This window comes from Geospiza fortis, unplaced genomic scaffold, assembly GCF_000277835.1.
Source record: "Geospiza fortis unplaced genomic scaffold, GeoFor_1.0 scaffold147, whole genome shotgun sequence".
Lineage (NCBI taxonomy): Eukaryota > Metazoa > Chordata > Aves > Passeriformes > Thraupidae > Geospiza > Geospiza fortis.
The window spans coordinates 72,084-86,602 of record NW_005054372.1 but is presented as its reverse complement, the minus strand read 5'-3'; the positions used below and the strand labels follow the sequence as shown (position 1 = coordinate 86,602).

The 14,519-nt window shown below is 49.0% G+C and overlaps 1 protein-coding gene across 2 annotated transcripts in view; it reads left to right on the top strand.

Annotated features, from left to right (window-relative positions):
- The first annotated feature begins 6,012 nt into the window (after positions 1-6,012).
- The window catches only part of LOC115948301 (multiple epidermal growth factor-like domains protein 9), a 13,738-nt gene continuing 5,231 nt past the window's right edge, over positions 6,013-14,519 (top strand). The window contains exons 1-5 of one of the 2 annotated variants that reach the window (XM_031060092.1): positions 6,013-6,281; positions 9,186-9,695; positions 11,009-11,144; positions 13,624-13,712; positions 14,375-14,438. In XM_031060092.1, coding sequence (XP_030915952.1) covers positions 6,227-6,281; positions 9,186-9,695; positions 11,009-11,144; positions 13,624-13,712; positions 14,375-14,438 — 854 coding nt within the window. In that variant the 5' untranslated portion in view covers positions 6,013-6,226. Of the gene's footprint in view, positions 6,282-9,185; positions 9,696-11,008; positions 11,145-13,342; positions 13,470-13,623; positions 13,713-14,374; positions 14,439-14,519 lie in introns of those variants that run through there. The other variant, XM_031060094.1, reaches the window with a different exon arrangement.

Genomic DNA, 14,519 nt, shown 5'->3' with positions numbered 1-14,519 from the left:
TTGTGTGGGTGTGCCTGTGCTGAGATCCTGTGTGAGGAACATCTGCCATGCCCAGGTTCTGGGGATGGGGTGTGGAAGTGTGAAATAAACCCTGTTCTTCAACACTGCCTTTATCTGAACTGGAGCAATGGTGGCCTCTCTCAGTTTAGTGCTGCAGAAGGTGAGTGTGTTTTGGGATTGGTGGTTTTCAGTGTGGGGTTTGCTGTGGGTGTTTAGAGACAGTTTCATGCTCGTGTACTGTTCCTAGGGTCTGTTCTGTGACCAGCACAAAGGTTTGTGTTACAGTGTTACATGTGGCTGACCTTATCCCAGTTTCCCTATGTGCAGCTGTATGAAATGGCTCTGTTCCACTTGCCTGTGCTGGGGTCATGCCAGACATAATCAGAAGTTTTTATTTTCTGTGTCAAGTCGACCTTATCAAATAGCCAGGAAGGGAATTCTGTTCCAGGGCAGCTGCTCTGGTAGAATGCTTGGGACAAAAGCTTTAGGAGAGGCTTAGATGCACACTCCATTTGTTATTTCATAGGGGACTTGCTCTCTGAGATTTCCTGGTGCCCTGACCTGATACACTCCACATGAACAGGGATGTGCCACCTCACCTGCCTGCAGAGCCTGGCCTGGGCAGAACCAGACCCAGCTGGTTTCAGCAATCTCTGTGCCACTGGACACTGGAGAGGCTTAGCTGGTACAAGGCTGTAGGGGATTTAATGTTTAGGATGTTGCTCTCGTGCTAACCCTTAAGACTGATGGACCAAACACTGACCTCCTCCAGAGCTGGACAAGCCTGTGCCAGATGCTGTCCTGTGTTCTGAGTGCCTTTAGACAGAGCTTGGACATCTGGGACCCCACTCCTCTCCCTGCCACACAGGTGTGAGTACAGGCTCTCCTGAGAGCAGGAAAGGGAGAATGAAGCAAGAAGCAAAACCTGACTGTTCTAAAGTAATGAGGCGACTGTTTCCAGAACCTGCTGTTTCAAGACACTTGCATTGTACCATCCCTGGAATTTCTCAAGGCGAGGTTGGATGGGGCTTGGAGCAACCTATCCCTGCCCATGGCAGGGGGATTGGAACTGAATGATCTTTAAGGTCCCTTCCAACTGAAAACATTCTGGGATTCTGCAACCTTTTCCTGACAATTTTAGGGAGATTCCTTTATTTGGCTTTCAGAATGTGGTTCCTGTGTATTTAGTTTTATAATATACTTATTTCTTCCTGGTAGAAATTTAATGAAAATAGAAAGAAATTGGTTTCTGTGAATGGTTGATTGAACCCCTCACTAGCATGTAAGCTTGGCTCTAGTGCCTGCTCCATCATTTGGTGTCACCGAAGTCCATAGTCTCTCTCCTTTTTCACTTTCATCTTTCAATTAAAATTATTTTTTTTAATTGGTTATTTCCTGACATAGGAGAGTTGGCAAGACAAGGTGGTCTTGTGCTAAAATTTTGTGATCATCTGCATGGATCCAGAGCTGTTGGCCAGGGGGGCCCAAGCTGTGCCTGGATGGAAGGTGTTTCCTCCTTCCCTCCCCCAAATGCTGCTGGCATGAGCAGCCCAGGCAACACCCCCTGCACTTGTTCTGCCTAAAGCACCAGCTGGGTTTGACCTGCATCCTAAAACTGGCTGACACACCAGCCACACTGGCCCATTTATGACCACCTCTTTAACTGATGGGGGGACTAAATAAGAATTAAGTGTTCTGTGCTTCTTGTGAGAAAATAAACTTCTAACCTCTATATATGATTATGGCATCAGATCCCTGCTGCAGTACAGCACCTTTCCTTTGGCTAGCTCTACTCTTTCTTTAATATTCCTTCTAAACCCAGGCACAGAAGAAACGCATTTTTTTAAAAAGGTGAGAGGTTTTTGTTTTAGAGTGACTGTATAACTTTTAACTTTTATTTTTTACTTCAATTCCTCCAGCTCCCTTTTGTTGTCGTTATTCCACCTCCCCAACAGCCACAGCTGCCGAAGGTTCCTGCGGGCGCGGTTTGTGAAGAGCCGCTCCCAAAGGCTGATTTTGGGTCCGGCGGTTTTGGTGTCCCCTGCGCGGCGCTGTGGTGCCATCGCGTGGCCGCTCGCTCAAGGAAAACCCTGGAGCTTCCTCGGGGAACAGTGATGTTGGGGTTTTTTTTTGTTGTGGTTGTGGGGGTTTTTTGGTTTTTTTTTTTTTTTTTTGGGGTTTTTTTTGGGGGTTTTTTTTTTTGGTTTTTAGGGTTTTTTTGGGGTTTTTTTGTTTGTTTGTTTGTTTGTTTGTTTGTTTGTTTGTTTGTTTGTTTGTTTGTTTGTTTGTTTGTTTGTTTGTTTGTTTGTTTGTTTGTTTGTTTGTTTGTTTGTTTGTTTTACCTCTGTTAGGAGCGTCCTGGCCCCCTCTTGAGCGCAAAGCTGTTGACTCCCTGTTAGACCTGCATCCCTAAAGCCTGGACACCTGTTTTATGGGAGTCAGAGGATATCCCTTGGAATAACCTTGCACCCAAAAGTGGGTTCTGGATTCATTGTTGCTTCCCAGCACATCCCGTGGGGTTATGCATCCCAGGGGGCTCAGGAGTGTTTCTGCTTTTTTGTCTGTGGAGGAGCAAGTGATACCTGGTACCTCTTCTACACACAGCCAGGTTTGGGTAGGAATCACAACCTATATTGCTTGAAGAAAAGTTTTTTCCAAGAAAAAGCCCCTGTCAGAGCCCAGCTTGCTGTTTGCCTGAATGTGTTGCTCTTTCCCAGCAGCAGCAGCAGCTCAGCCCACCCCCAGTTTCTAGCCCAGCAACCCTGCCAAAGGACCACAGTCCTGTGCAATAGCTGCACACAGCACACCAAGCATCCCCATTTTCCCTAGAGTCATGGGGACAGGACAGCTTTGCTGCACCTTGCCTACCTTGGAGCACGACACTCATTTGCCCCTCCAGAGGGTGTCTGCTAAGCCTAGGACACCAACAGTGCAGAGGAGTGGTGGATAACCATGGAAAGATACTAAGAATGCAAGGATAAAATGATCTGAGTCCAGAGGAGAGCCAGTAAGGTCCTCAGAGGTCTGGAGCACCTCTGCTATGAGGACAGGCTGGGAGAATTTGGGTTGTTTAGCCTGCAGAAGGGAAGGCTCCAGGGAGACTTTACAGCACCTCCTGCTACCTCAAGGGGCTATGAAAGAGCTGGAGAGGGACACAAGGACACGTGGTGATAGGAAAGGGGGAATGGTCCTGTACCTTCAAAGGTACAGGACTAGATTAGTTATTAGGGAAAATAAACATCTTAACTGTGAGAATGGTGGGGCACTGGAAGTGGTTGCCCAGAGAACCTGTGGCTGCACCATCCTGGAAGTGTTCAAGGTCAGGTAGGATCAGTCTTGAAGCAGCCTGGTCTAGCAGAAGGTGTCCCTATCCATGGCAGGGAGGTTGAAAGGAGATGATATTTTGCAGTACCTTTCAAGCCAAACCACTCTGCTCCTCGGCTTGTAGTTAATACCTTCCTGGCCTTAAGGAGTCACCTGGTGACCTGCCATTTTCAGGCTGATGGATGTGACAGTCCACTGTCAGCTCACACATTCCTCTCTTCTGCACTGTCCCCACTGCAGTGGGACCTCACCTGGGCATTTTCACCCCCACAGCACTTAGTCACATCCCACTGACAAAAGCTGGGGCAGTGGCAGGTCACAGGTGACACTGAAGAGGGCTGGTGTTTGAGAGTCTTCCTGCTCAGTGTTTCTTATTCAGCAGGCAGCTCTGCTTGTAAACAATCACTTGGAGATGTGACACCCAGTGACTGGCAGGCAATTAATGCAGAGCCCTGTGGTGCTCCTTGGGTTTGTAAAGCCTGGGAAGCCCAGAAATCCAATCTGCCCTCAGCAGATGAAACCTCTGATGGCAAATCCTTTGCTTGCGCAGTGGGATGGATCAGGACAGCCTCAGACAGGAGCTGTCCTTTCCAGGCTGGGCAAGGCCAGGGAGCTGGCACAAACTGTGGGGTGTTTGCCCAGGATGCTGTGTTCTTGGGAGAAGTGTCACTGCTCCTGTCTCTGCCCTGTAAGCTCTGAGGGTGGAGGGCACTGTCTGGTTTGTCTGGGGAAAAACAAGGTCTGCCAACTATGGAAGAGCAACAGAACTGACAAGATCAGGGCCCTGTGCCAACCTAGGACATTGTTTTTGGTAAACCATGACACTGCTTTTTATTCTCTGTGAACCAACTAGCAAAAGCATTTAATCTCAATGGAGACAGGCCAAGGCAGGTCAGGAGTTTATGAATTTGTCTGTTTGTACTTTTCTGCCCTGAAGTGACATTAGATTTTCCCCACCAGAAGTGTATTTCCAGCTTGCCCAGTTGCTAAAACAGTTGAGAGGAAAGCAGCATGTCTCATCTCTCACCTGGGCTCTGGTAGCTCACCCAGAAAGGGGGCTCTGAGGGCACAGGAGGGGCTTTAATGCACAATTTCCTTTTTTCTTCCATGTGTTAGGCTGAAACTGACAGTGAAAGTGCTACCACATCCAGTTCTGAACTGGTGCCAGTGTGTACATGGGTGCTGTAGCTGCTCAGCAAATGTGTGACTTGGCTCTGGGACTGGGGAGCATGGGAAAGCTCCCCACTCACTAAGCAGGGGGTGCAGCTTGTGGGATGGGGGGACTGGTCTGCTGCCAGCTTCCCTAGCAGGATAAACCCCACTGGGTGATTGCTGGCAGTGTTTCACCAGTGCCCAGAGCTGCTCCATCCCCAAATGCTGCTCCTGCAGGAGTTGCCTCTCACTGCAGAGCCTCAGCCCAGCGAGAGTGGGTGGCCCTGCACTGCTCTGGTGGAGCAGGTTCTTACACTGACTGGGATCAAACATCCTGTGCAAAGGCTTGTACAACCTGCAAAGCCCAGCAGAGCAATGTCACACTGAGAGCTCTCCTGCCCGCAGGGAAAGGGCAGCACTCAGCCCAGCCCTGCCTTGTCCTGAGCCACTGGGCAGTCCTTGAGCCTGATGTCTTGCTTGTGATCCCTTGGGCAGTCACAAGATCAGGTTAAGGTTCTGTCTGACAGTGTTGGGAGCCAGCTGGTCACAGCCTGACCTGCACCCACCCAAAGTGGTGACACAGAGTGGAGGAGGCTGCCCTGTCTCTGTGCAGCTGCCATGAAGCAGGATGGTTAGGCAGATGTCACTGCCAGAGACAGGAGGACAAGAAAGTGTCCCTGACCCCAGATTGAACCCACCTGGGCCACTGTGAGGAAAGCCTGAGGGTTTGTGTTAGAGCAGGCTACTTTTGGCTCATTATGTTGGGCCTTTTGAGGATCCAGGAGCCCAAGGGACACCAGCAGTGCATGACAGTGCCTGGTCTCACTGAATGTGCAGCTGTGGGGCTGCTTGTGGAGCATCCACAATCCTGTATGAGTACCCTCTGTTCCCTCAGTTTGGGCAAAGAGGTGACATGTGAGATGTGGCATTCAGCTAAAGGAAATCCTCTCAGACTGGGGGCTTGGCAATGCTGATTGCTGAACAGTGGGGGCAGAGGGAAAGGGGGGATCTTTCAAAGCAGAGCTGCAATGTAAGGAAATCATGGGGACATCTGTGTTCTCAGGTGGCCCAGCAGGCAGTACAGACACTGGAACACATGGAAAATGGGGTGGGCCCCCATTAAACTTAATGCTCTCACCTCAAAATTATCATCATCATAATGATCTATGTGCTTGATCCTGATCAGAGCTTGATGCATCAAGCTGGACACCGAGGGGGCAATGGGGGAGGGAGGGGGAGGGAAATGCTGGCTGGGAAAGCTTTGTGCTCACCAGAGGCTGAGTTCTGACTTCTGGTTACAGCATGGTTGGCCCCAGTTAAAATGGGAACTTCTCTGGGGTTGTTTTTCTTGTTTCTCTTCTCTCAGGAAATCTCGTGGGTGTAAAAAATGAAATCCTCTCACTTGACGAGGTCACGGGGGGCTGGCCCACAGCCAGGCTGGGTTCCCATGCTGCTCTGCCCGTTCCTTCCCACCAGTTCCTCCAGAACACTCCTCACAGGGACTTCTATTGCTCTGGGAGGGCAGAGCTGCTCCTCTGGGTGCTCTGCTCTGAGGAGGCCGTGTCCTCTCAGACCTGCTGCAGCCTCCGAATATAAACCCCCCTTTGTTGGGGAGAGGTTGACTTGGCTGAGCCACATGATCAGTCAGGTGACAAAATTGGGCACCAAAGCGGAGCAGAATGAGCAGCTGGGTGAGGGCAGGAGCTGCTGATCTCACCTCTTGACAGGCTGTGTTACTCCTCAGGGAAAAATGAGTGCCTGGCTCTGTCCCCTGCTGTGGAGCTTAACCATGGCGTGCTTAACAGGTAAGGCCTTCCAGCACAGGGTCTGTCTCCTGTGGGTGGCACAGAGGGGGTGAAGCCAGAGTGGGACTCAGGGAGCCCTGGGGTGAGGCTGTGGGCAGGGCTGGGGGAAGGAGGGAACTGTTGGAACACAGGCAGTGGTGGAAGTGGGATGCTTGCGGTAAATACAAAAATGTGCTTTTACGGGAAGAAAAGAAAAAAAAAAAAGAAATAGAACTGTATTACTCTGCATAGTGAGGATTTGCAGAGGCTTTATCTTAAACCCCAAGGAGCAGGATGCCTGTTGGTAGGTTGGGAAAGATCAGCTCTCTATCCTTCCCTGGCTTCCTCAAGGCTCCTGTTTGTACCAAGGCGTCACATGCAAAATCACACATCCTTCAGGTTCCCCTGGAGACACTTCAGCTGATTCACAGTGCTCCTTAAAAAAAAAAAAAAACAACCCAACAAAAAAAAAGCGCCAAAAAATGCTCTAGAAAGCAAAATTGCTGTTCCATGTCATAGACAGTGTAAGTACAGGAGAGAAAATGCTTTGTCTGATGAAGCTGATGTTGTTTGAGTACTGGTTTTTCACACCTGTGACTGACTATAACTGGTAAAATACACAAACGCTTTACTAGTGCTCAAAACTATTTTATCAGCATTCTGACTTCTTTTTTTCTCTAGAAATTGTTTAAATTATTAAGAAATACTGCCTACCAAAGGTTATTGATGGCTACCGAAGTTTTGCAAACAACTTTTCTACCTTTGGTAACATGTTGTGGAAAACTGCTTTCCATTTTAACAAATTCACCTTAAGAGCACCACCATTTGACATTGAAACCAACCAACCAATGAAACAGTCAACTAAAAAAGCCCAAAACAACAAAATTCATCCGGCTATGGGCATCCCAAGTTGTTGAAACCTGGCAGGGTTGAGCTGTTGGGGTCAGGAGGGAGCTGTGGGAGGTCAGACTTTGATGTCAGAGATCCTTCTGAAAGGTTTTCCCTGGGAATTTGGCATTGCCCTTACCTTACTGCTGGTGTTTGTGTTAGGATTAGTTTAATGGACCTCAGGACTGACTCCGTTTGTTGCCAGAGGTGAGGAAAAAGCAAGCAGACTGGCTTCAACCCCCGAGGCAGGGGAGTCAGATGAGGGGAATTGTGCTTCTTGGTCTGGGGTGGAGGCTTGGCCACAGCAGCAGGGTCCTGTGTGGGCACTGTGGGGCTGCTCTCCCTGCCTTGGACAAATGCTGGCACCTCTGTCCCTTGGATTTGAGCCTGGGGCAAACCAGGGTGTTACAAAATGATCACTGCTAGATTTGGTATCTCTGTTTTAGGGCCACAGCAAGGAAATGAGATATAGTTCAGTTGGTGCTGAACATTATTGGCACAGTGCTAATAATGCCAAGGTTGTAGGCTTGATCCACATATGGGCCATTCTCTTTAAGAGCTGGAGTTCAGTCTGGGTGTCTTCCAAGTCAGGCTGTTCTGTAAATTCTTTAAAACCTGAGCAGTGGCCCAGATGGCTGGGTGCTCTTCTGCTTTCCTCAGTAGCTACTCCAAGATGGGTTTTGGCACAAAACAGGCAGTCAACAACAGGAGGGAGCACTCCCAGCAAACTCTCTGTGTGATCACAAGCTTATAAAGACTCTTTTATCCACTGTCCTGATCCTGGTGCAGAGCTTTAACTGGAGCTGCCATCAGCTTGGTCTGCATGTTGGTGTTTGTGCCAGGGTAGTGCTGAGCGCTGGTCTGTGCCTGGCCTTGCATGGTGGGTACAAAATGAGAGAGAAATTCAAGGCTGGGGGTGAATCAGGGCTGGGGAAGAGCCTGCAGGGATGAGGGTTTGACACCTGACAGCTTGTGCTGTCACCCCTCTTGTCACCCTGCCCATGTCCTTCCTCACCTACATCCCACTCTCGGGCATCAGCTGCACTCTCTGACCTCCTGCAAAACCATGAACCAGTTTCTTAGGAGTCCTTGTGTTTTCTGTGCCACTAGGCATGGATTGGTGAGGGGGTTTAGCAGGTGTGTGCTGCTAGACAGAGCACTTACATCCCACAGTATCAGCTCCAGTTGCCTACTGGTGCTGTAAAAAGTTGGGTGCTTTCAGAAGTTGCAGTAAATATTGAGGAAATCCCTGCCCTGAGTTCCTGAACCCAGCTGGTGGCACAGCTGCTGGGGCAGGAGCTGCCTGGTTTGGTTTTGCTTTTCTTCCTTTGCTTAGTACCACACTGATAAATTGACAATAACCTGCTGCTTTCCATGCTCAGTTCCGTGGGTCTCTCCTCTGTTAGAAACTGGAGGACATTACCCATGCTGTGCCAGGGGATGTCTTCCACCAGCAGATGATGTTCCAGTCCACCTTGTATCACAGCAAAACAACCTCAGCTGCAGCAACACCTCCTTTCTCTACAGATTTCAGCAATCCTCACTCTGATGAGGGATTTCAGAATTAAAGCAAGTCTTGGCCCTCAGGCTCCCTTCTGGATACTGGAAATACCCCCAGAACAGCTTAAAAGAGCCTGAGCCCCTGTCTTTCCTTGGCTGATCTGTTTGAGGGAGATGGGATAAAGCAGCCAGCTACTTGACAAGCATCTTAAATCAGATTGTCATGAGATCTCAGTAAACAGTCTCAAGGAGCTAGCAAAACTGTTTCAGGCAATTCTCACACCCATTGAGTCAGACCTCCCAGACATTGGCATTTACTTATTTGTGGCCTCATGGACCCACTAATTTATGTCCTTGGTAAGTCTCATGTGCCAGACACGCTCAGATCCTTGCTCTATAGTGGAGCACAGCAGAGGGGAGTTTCTGGACATCAAACAAGGATCCATGGTTTAAGCAGTTGATAAAGACCTAAATGAGAAGCCATTATTAAAGGGAGAACAATAATTCAACCACTAATTATGTTTTTTCTTCTCTTAGGTATTGCTTTAGGCCAGACAACCAGCACTGAGGCCCCAGTTACATCCACCCCAGCACCTCCCAGTACAACCAGCACTGGGGTTCCCATCACATCCACCCCAGCACCTCCCAGTATAAACAGCACTGGGGTTCCCATTGGATCCACCCCAGCACCTCCAAGTGCAGCCCCTGCTCCAGCCTCTGCTCCCTCAGCTACTCCTGCAACACTCTCAGCTGGACTGACAGCAGCCACTGCAAGCCCTGCTGCATCCACAGCAGCTCCATCTGCTGATCCAAGTACAAACCCCCCTGCCCAGACTCTGCCCCCCACCACGGGCACTGTCTCCACCTCTCAGACTTCAGCACTGACAGCCACATCCAGCAGTGTCCCAGCGTCCCCTCCAGGAGTGACCCCATCCCCTGGGCTCCTGCCATCAGCTCTGCCCCCCAGCACCTCCCAGCCCTCCAACTGCAGCAGAGAGAATGTGACAGCCTGTGTCCCCTGTCCCCCAGGGACAGTCCCCAGCCAAGGTAAGGGTCCCTGTCCCCTCTGCTGGGTTGGAGGAAAAGGGATTTCTCAGCGCTCTTGTTCTTGTGTTGGAAGCTTGGACAGGCAGCAGGAGAGGGACTTGATTCATTTCACCCTCCTGAAATCAAAGGCTTGGTCTTTGCTGGCCTTGTGCTGTGTTCTGGTCTTTCTGAGGCTTCCCCAGTGGGGTGACAAAGTGGTCAGACTGTGGCACAAAGTGTAACAGCAGTCCAGTTTGATTTATTGGCAGAACATCATTCTGGGCTCCAGGGCCAAATACAAGGCCAATTTCCAACTGTGTTGAATGTTTGAACAAGAATCTCTGCTATGGAGACAGCCTTTTTCCATGGCCTTGAGAAAATACTTGATCAACCTCTGTTGTGGTCAGCAGTGCATAATAGAACCTTTCCCAGAAGTTATTTCTTGTAGCATAGTTGGGTTCTGATTTCAAACACCACCTCTCCATCACACAGGAAAAAAACTCTCAAAAAAAGAAAAGAATTCTCCAAAATACAAACCATGTGTTTTTTTTTAAATTTTTGCTTATTCCCTGCACTGCAGGGCACTTTTTGAAAGCAGCTCTGATGCTTTAGGGTGAATCTGCAGAGGACAGGAATTATCTCCCACCTCCCTTTTATGCAGGATCTTCTTAGTCAGGGCCTTGTCCTCTTGCCTGTGTTGGTGGTGCAGCTGCAGTAAATCCACCCAGTTCCTCTGAGTGGCTGGGATTGGTTAGAACTTGCCTGCTGGGAATGCCATGGTACCTGTGCTCAAAGAAAAGGTGCTGCTGTTTAAGGCAGATCTTTGACTCTGGGGCTTTACTCATCAGGTCAGCTTCCTAAAGCTTCAGTTATTAGTGATCTGAATAAGTGTATTGGGGTTTTTTTTTGTTTTTATTTTTAGGGGAGGGAGGTTTCTGGTTTTTTTGTTTGTTTGGTTGGTTTTTTTGGGTTTTTTTGTTTGGTTTTTTGTTTTGTTTTGTTTTCTTCTTTTTTATGTCTCTTTTTTGTGTGTTGGAGGGAAAACAAGGAAATTTTTCCTGGCCCCTCAAATTAAAGAAGAAAAAAGCAGTCAGCTTAATTACTGGAGATCCACACTGATAGCCTTGACTCCTTAGATCATCTTGTGGCTGTTCTGCAGCTTGCTAACGGTGGGCAGCAGCATAATTACATGTACATTGCAGTTTCTACCCTCTGTGAGTGCCTTGCCAGGGGAGCTGCATACTCCTGCCTTTGTGGCAGTGACCTGTCCTGGCAGACACAGGGGTTTCAGTCAATTCCTGCCATCCTGACCCTGACTTTCTGTCCCAATTTAGGCACCCTGAGCTGCTCGTGCTGCCTGGGGGGCGCCTGCACTGACCCCGGTGCCTGCAGCCCCTGCCCCCCAGGGCAGCACCAGCCCCAGAGTGGGCAGCCCTCCTGCCTGCCCTGCCCTCGGGGCTCCTACACCAGGTGAGTGACTGAGCCCCTGGGCGTGGGCACTGCATCACAAACCACAAAACTCTTCCCAGCCAGGAAAATCTCTTCCTTTGGGCTGCATCGCCGGCCGGGGGCTGTGTGCAGATCACAGACGGGACGGGGCTGCTGTGGAACGTGCCCAGAGCTGTTTTCTTTTTCAGCATCAGTCTCATTACATGGTTATGACAGTGGGAAGAAGCCATCAGCTCACATCCCAGGCAGCAGACCAAGAACTTAATGTTACCACTTACTTTATAAGTTTTTTGACCGATCACACAAAGCAAAAGCACATTGACAGTAGTTCTACCCAACCACTATAGGGACATGAACCTTTGGTTAAAACAGTGCTTGCTTATTTCCAATACAATACCTGCTTGTAAGCCTTAAAACACAATGAACAGAACTCCATTATTAAGCTTCAAACTTCCTAATATCTTGCTAGATAAACTTTTCTGTAGCTTAGGGAGTTTTTCTAGACAAGCGTTAATACACAGACCATGGTTCTATTTGTCCTTGTTTTTCTATTTTTTAAATAATTTTTTGCTGACCTATCTCATGGCTGCTGCTTAGCTCTAATCACAGTTCTGCTGTCTCTGAGGCCTGCCTTTTGCAGCTTCCCAAAACCCTCTGATTTTGTGGATTCCCACAAGCTGTAGGAAATGTGCTGCCAGGGCTGTTTCTCAGAGGCTGAATTCTCCTCATCAGGAAACCTTGGATATGCTTGTGCTGAGGCTGCCCCTCTGTGGGCTTCCCTTTTTTACCCTCATGCCTTTTTTCTGCACTGAGGGAACATGTTAGTTTGTGGTGGACACTTGGCAGGGAGGTGTGGGTTTATCTCCTCAGCTTTTCTTTGGGATATGTCTGACAAGCAGGCTCCATCTCCCTGCTTTGCCCAATTCCTTTCTCAATCCCTGTTTTGTTGCCCCCAAGGCATCTCATTACATTTGAGTTGCTGGCACTTAAAGCAATACCCTCGGCTGACAGAGTGTGGAAAAGCTGACAGGACAGGAGCCCAGCAATTCCACCAGGCTGCCTGATCCAGGGATGCTGTACCAGTGTCCCCTGGCTGTGGGGACATGGGCACGTGCTGCTCTCTGCGCTCCTATCAGATTTTCTCTTGCTGTATCCATGTCTGCAAGCAGTCAGCTGTGTCCTTTGTGGAGTGGCAAGGACAGGAGGGGTGGCAAGGGCCTCCCAGGACTGTGTCCATTGCAGAGCAGCTCCACTGGGGTCAGTCCTGGGCTGTGGGAAGGGTGACCTGACTGTGCAGCTTGTTTGCAGCAGCCCCTGAGTTTGAGGTGCCAGCAGGATCTTCCTCTGTGCTCTACCCCTGCAGTCTGTGCTGTGAAGACCTTAAAATGTACCCCCAAATTGCTTTAAAAAGCAGCCAGGAGCAGAGTCCAGGGCACACAGAGCTGCTGCTTTGGGACATGGGACAGGCACCAGAGAGGGCCAGGCAGCAGTGCTGGCCTGGGTGTGCCAGAGCAGGGACCAAAGGGGGATCTGGAGGGACCTGGGGGTGCAGGGTGTGCATGGCCATCTCCTGGTGCCTGCCTGGGCCTCAGGGCTTCGATGGGACCATTTAACATTTCTGTGCTGTTTGGAGAATTTGGCCTCCCTGCAGCTTTGAGAGGCTCTGGCTGGCCCAGGCCCCGCATTGGTTTGTTTTCAGCAAAACATTTGCTGTGTTTCCAGTTGGTTTTGGGTTGGTTTTTTTTTGAGTTTTGGGTTTTTGTTTGCTTGGTTGGTTTTTGTGGGTTTTTTTGTGGTTTTTGTTTGTTTGTTTGTTTTCTGCAAATCTCATGCAGCCCTGCAGTTTCTGGAGGAATTAAAGATCATGTCCTGGTTTTCCTCCAAGCATCTCTGAGTATGTTATCAAATTCCTTTGATAAGGAATTGAGGGGGATTTGGCTCTGTTAGTGATGGATGTAAAAGCTTCCTCTTTGCCTGCCTTTGCCTCACTCATTTCCTCCCCTCCTCCTGGCACATTCCCTCCCTTTTCCCACATTCCCTGCTGTCTAAGGTCAGGGCTCTCACAGGTCACTGCCTGTGGTTTAGGTGCTTTTTTCAGCTCCTGATTCCCAGCAATGGAGCAGCTCCTTTTGAAATCCCTGAGGGATGCTGAACAGCAAACACCTTCTCTATTCCATTTTCAAGAGTGGATTTAAGAGTCTGACTCAAGCCAAGGGTTTTAGGTCTGACCACAGAATATTTTTAAAGACCTTCAATGCATATGGTCGCTTTCCATATTGCCCACAAGCCATCTCTAATTTTAATAATACAGAAAACTTCAGTTTTTAGTGGACCTTTACTATTCAGGTGAGTTCAAAACAATGTTTTTCTGCCTGAACTCCTTTTTCATAATTGCTCTATTTCTAGAGTAGTCAGTGACATGTTCTGCTCTGTCTTCTCCAAGTGGATGGAGGCTTGGGTGACCTAAAATTGTGTTTTTGTCTGCTCCCTTCCCTCCCAGCCTCCCAAGGAGCTCTGTGTGCCTTCCCTGCCCACCAGGACATTTTGCTAATGAGTCTGGGGCTGCAGCCTGCAGAGCCTGTGAGCAAGGTAGGCTTTGGTCTGTGTTCAACCCAAACGCATTTTCATCACATGGTGCTTTTTCCCAGGGGCAGATGCAATTACCAGGTAACTTAAAAGCACTGAAGGGTAAACAGGCTAAAAATAGCCCAGCAGATCTCTTCCCTATTCTGTTGTTATTAAAATGAAAAGAGCAGATCTCAGCCATCATTGTTTTTGCAACAAGTTATTGCCAACTCTGCAATGAAAAAAGTTTTTATGAAATTCAGTTTTAGCACAAGGGGGGAGCATTGTCAGGAAACAAAATATTTTCTATTTCTGATAGCAAAAATGAGTCTAAACTATCTGCAGTCTAAACCAACAATCTTCTGCAGTCTGAATATTAAGTGTAATACTCTCCTTATTTTCCACACATTAAAACTCTGTCTCCTTGGTGTGGTTTTGAGAGATGTGAGAGCCACCAGGGGAATCTGCCAGAGCCCTCCATGCATCCCTCAATGTGGGCAGCAGGGAACTTCCACTGCTCTTTCAGAGCCTTTGACAAATATAACCCTAAATGCCCTGAAATGCCACCTGAAGCCTCTAGTGGGGAGTTGTTTGGTTGTTTGTAAAATGGACATGAGCACATTCACAACAATGTGGGGCACAGATGTGGAGGCAGCATCCTGAAACCTTACCCTTCTCTTTTCCAGGCTATTTTAGCTCCAAGCAAAATGCAGCTTTTTGTCTGCCTTGCCAGCCAGGATCGTTTTGCAAGTAAGGAGCTCCTGGGGTGCAGGGGCTCACATGGACAGGGAGGGGGGTTCCTTTAGCCCCCACTGAGCTGGAAGCAGGAAT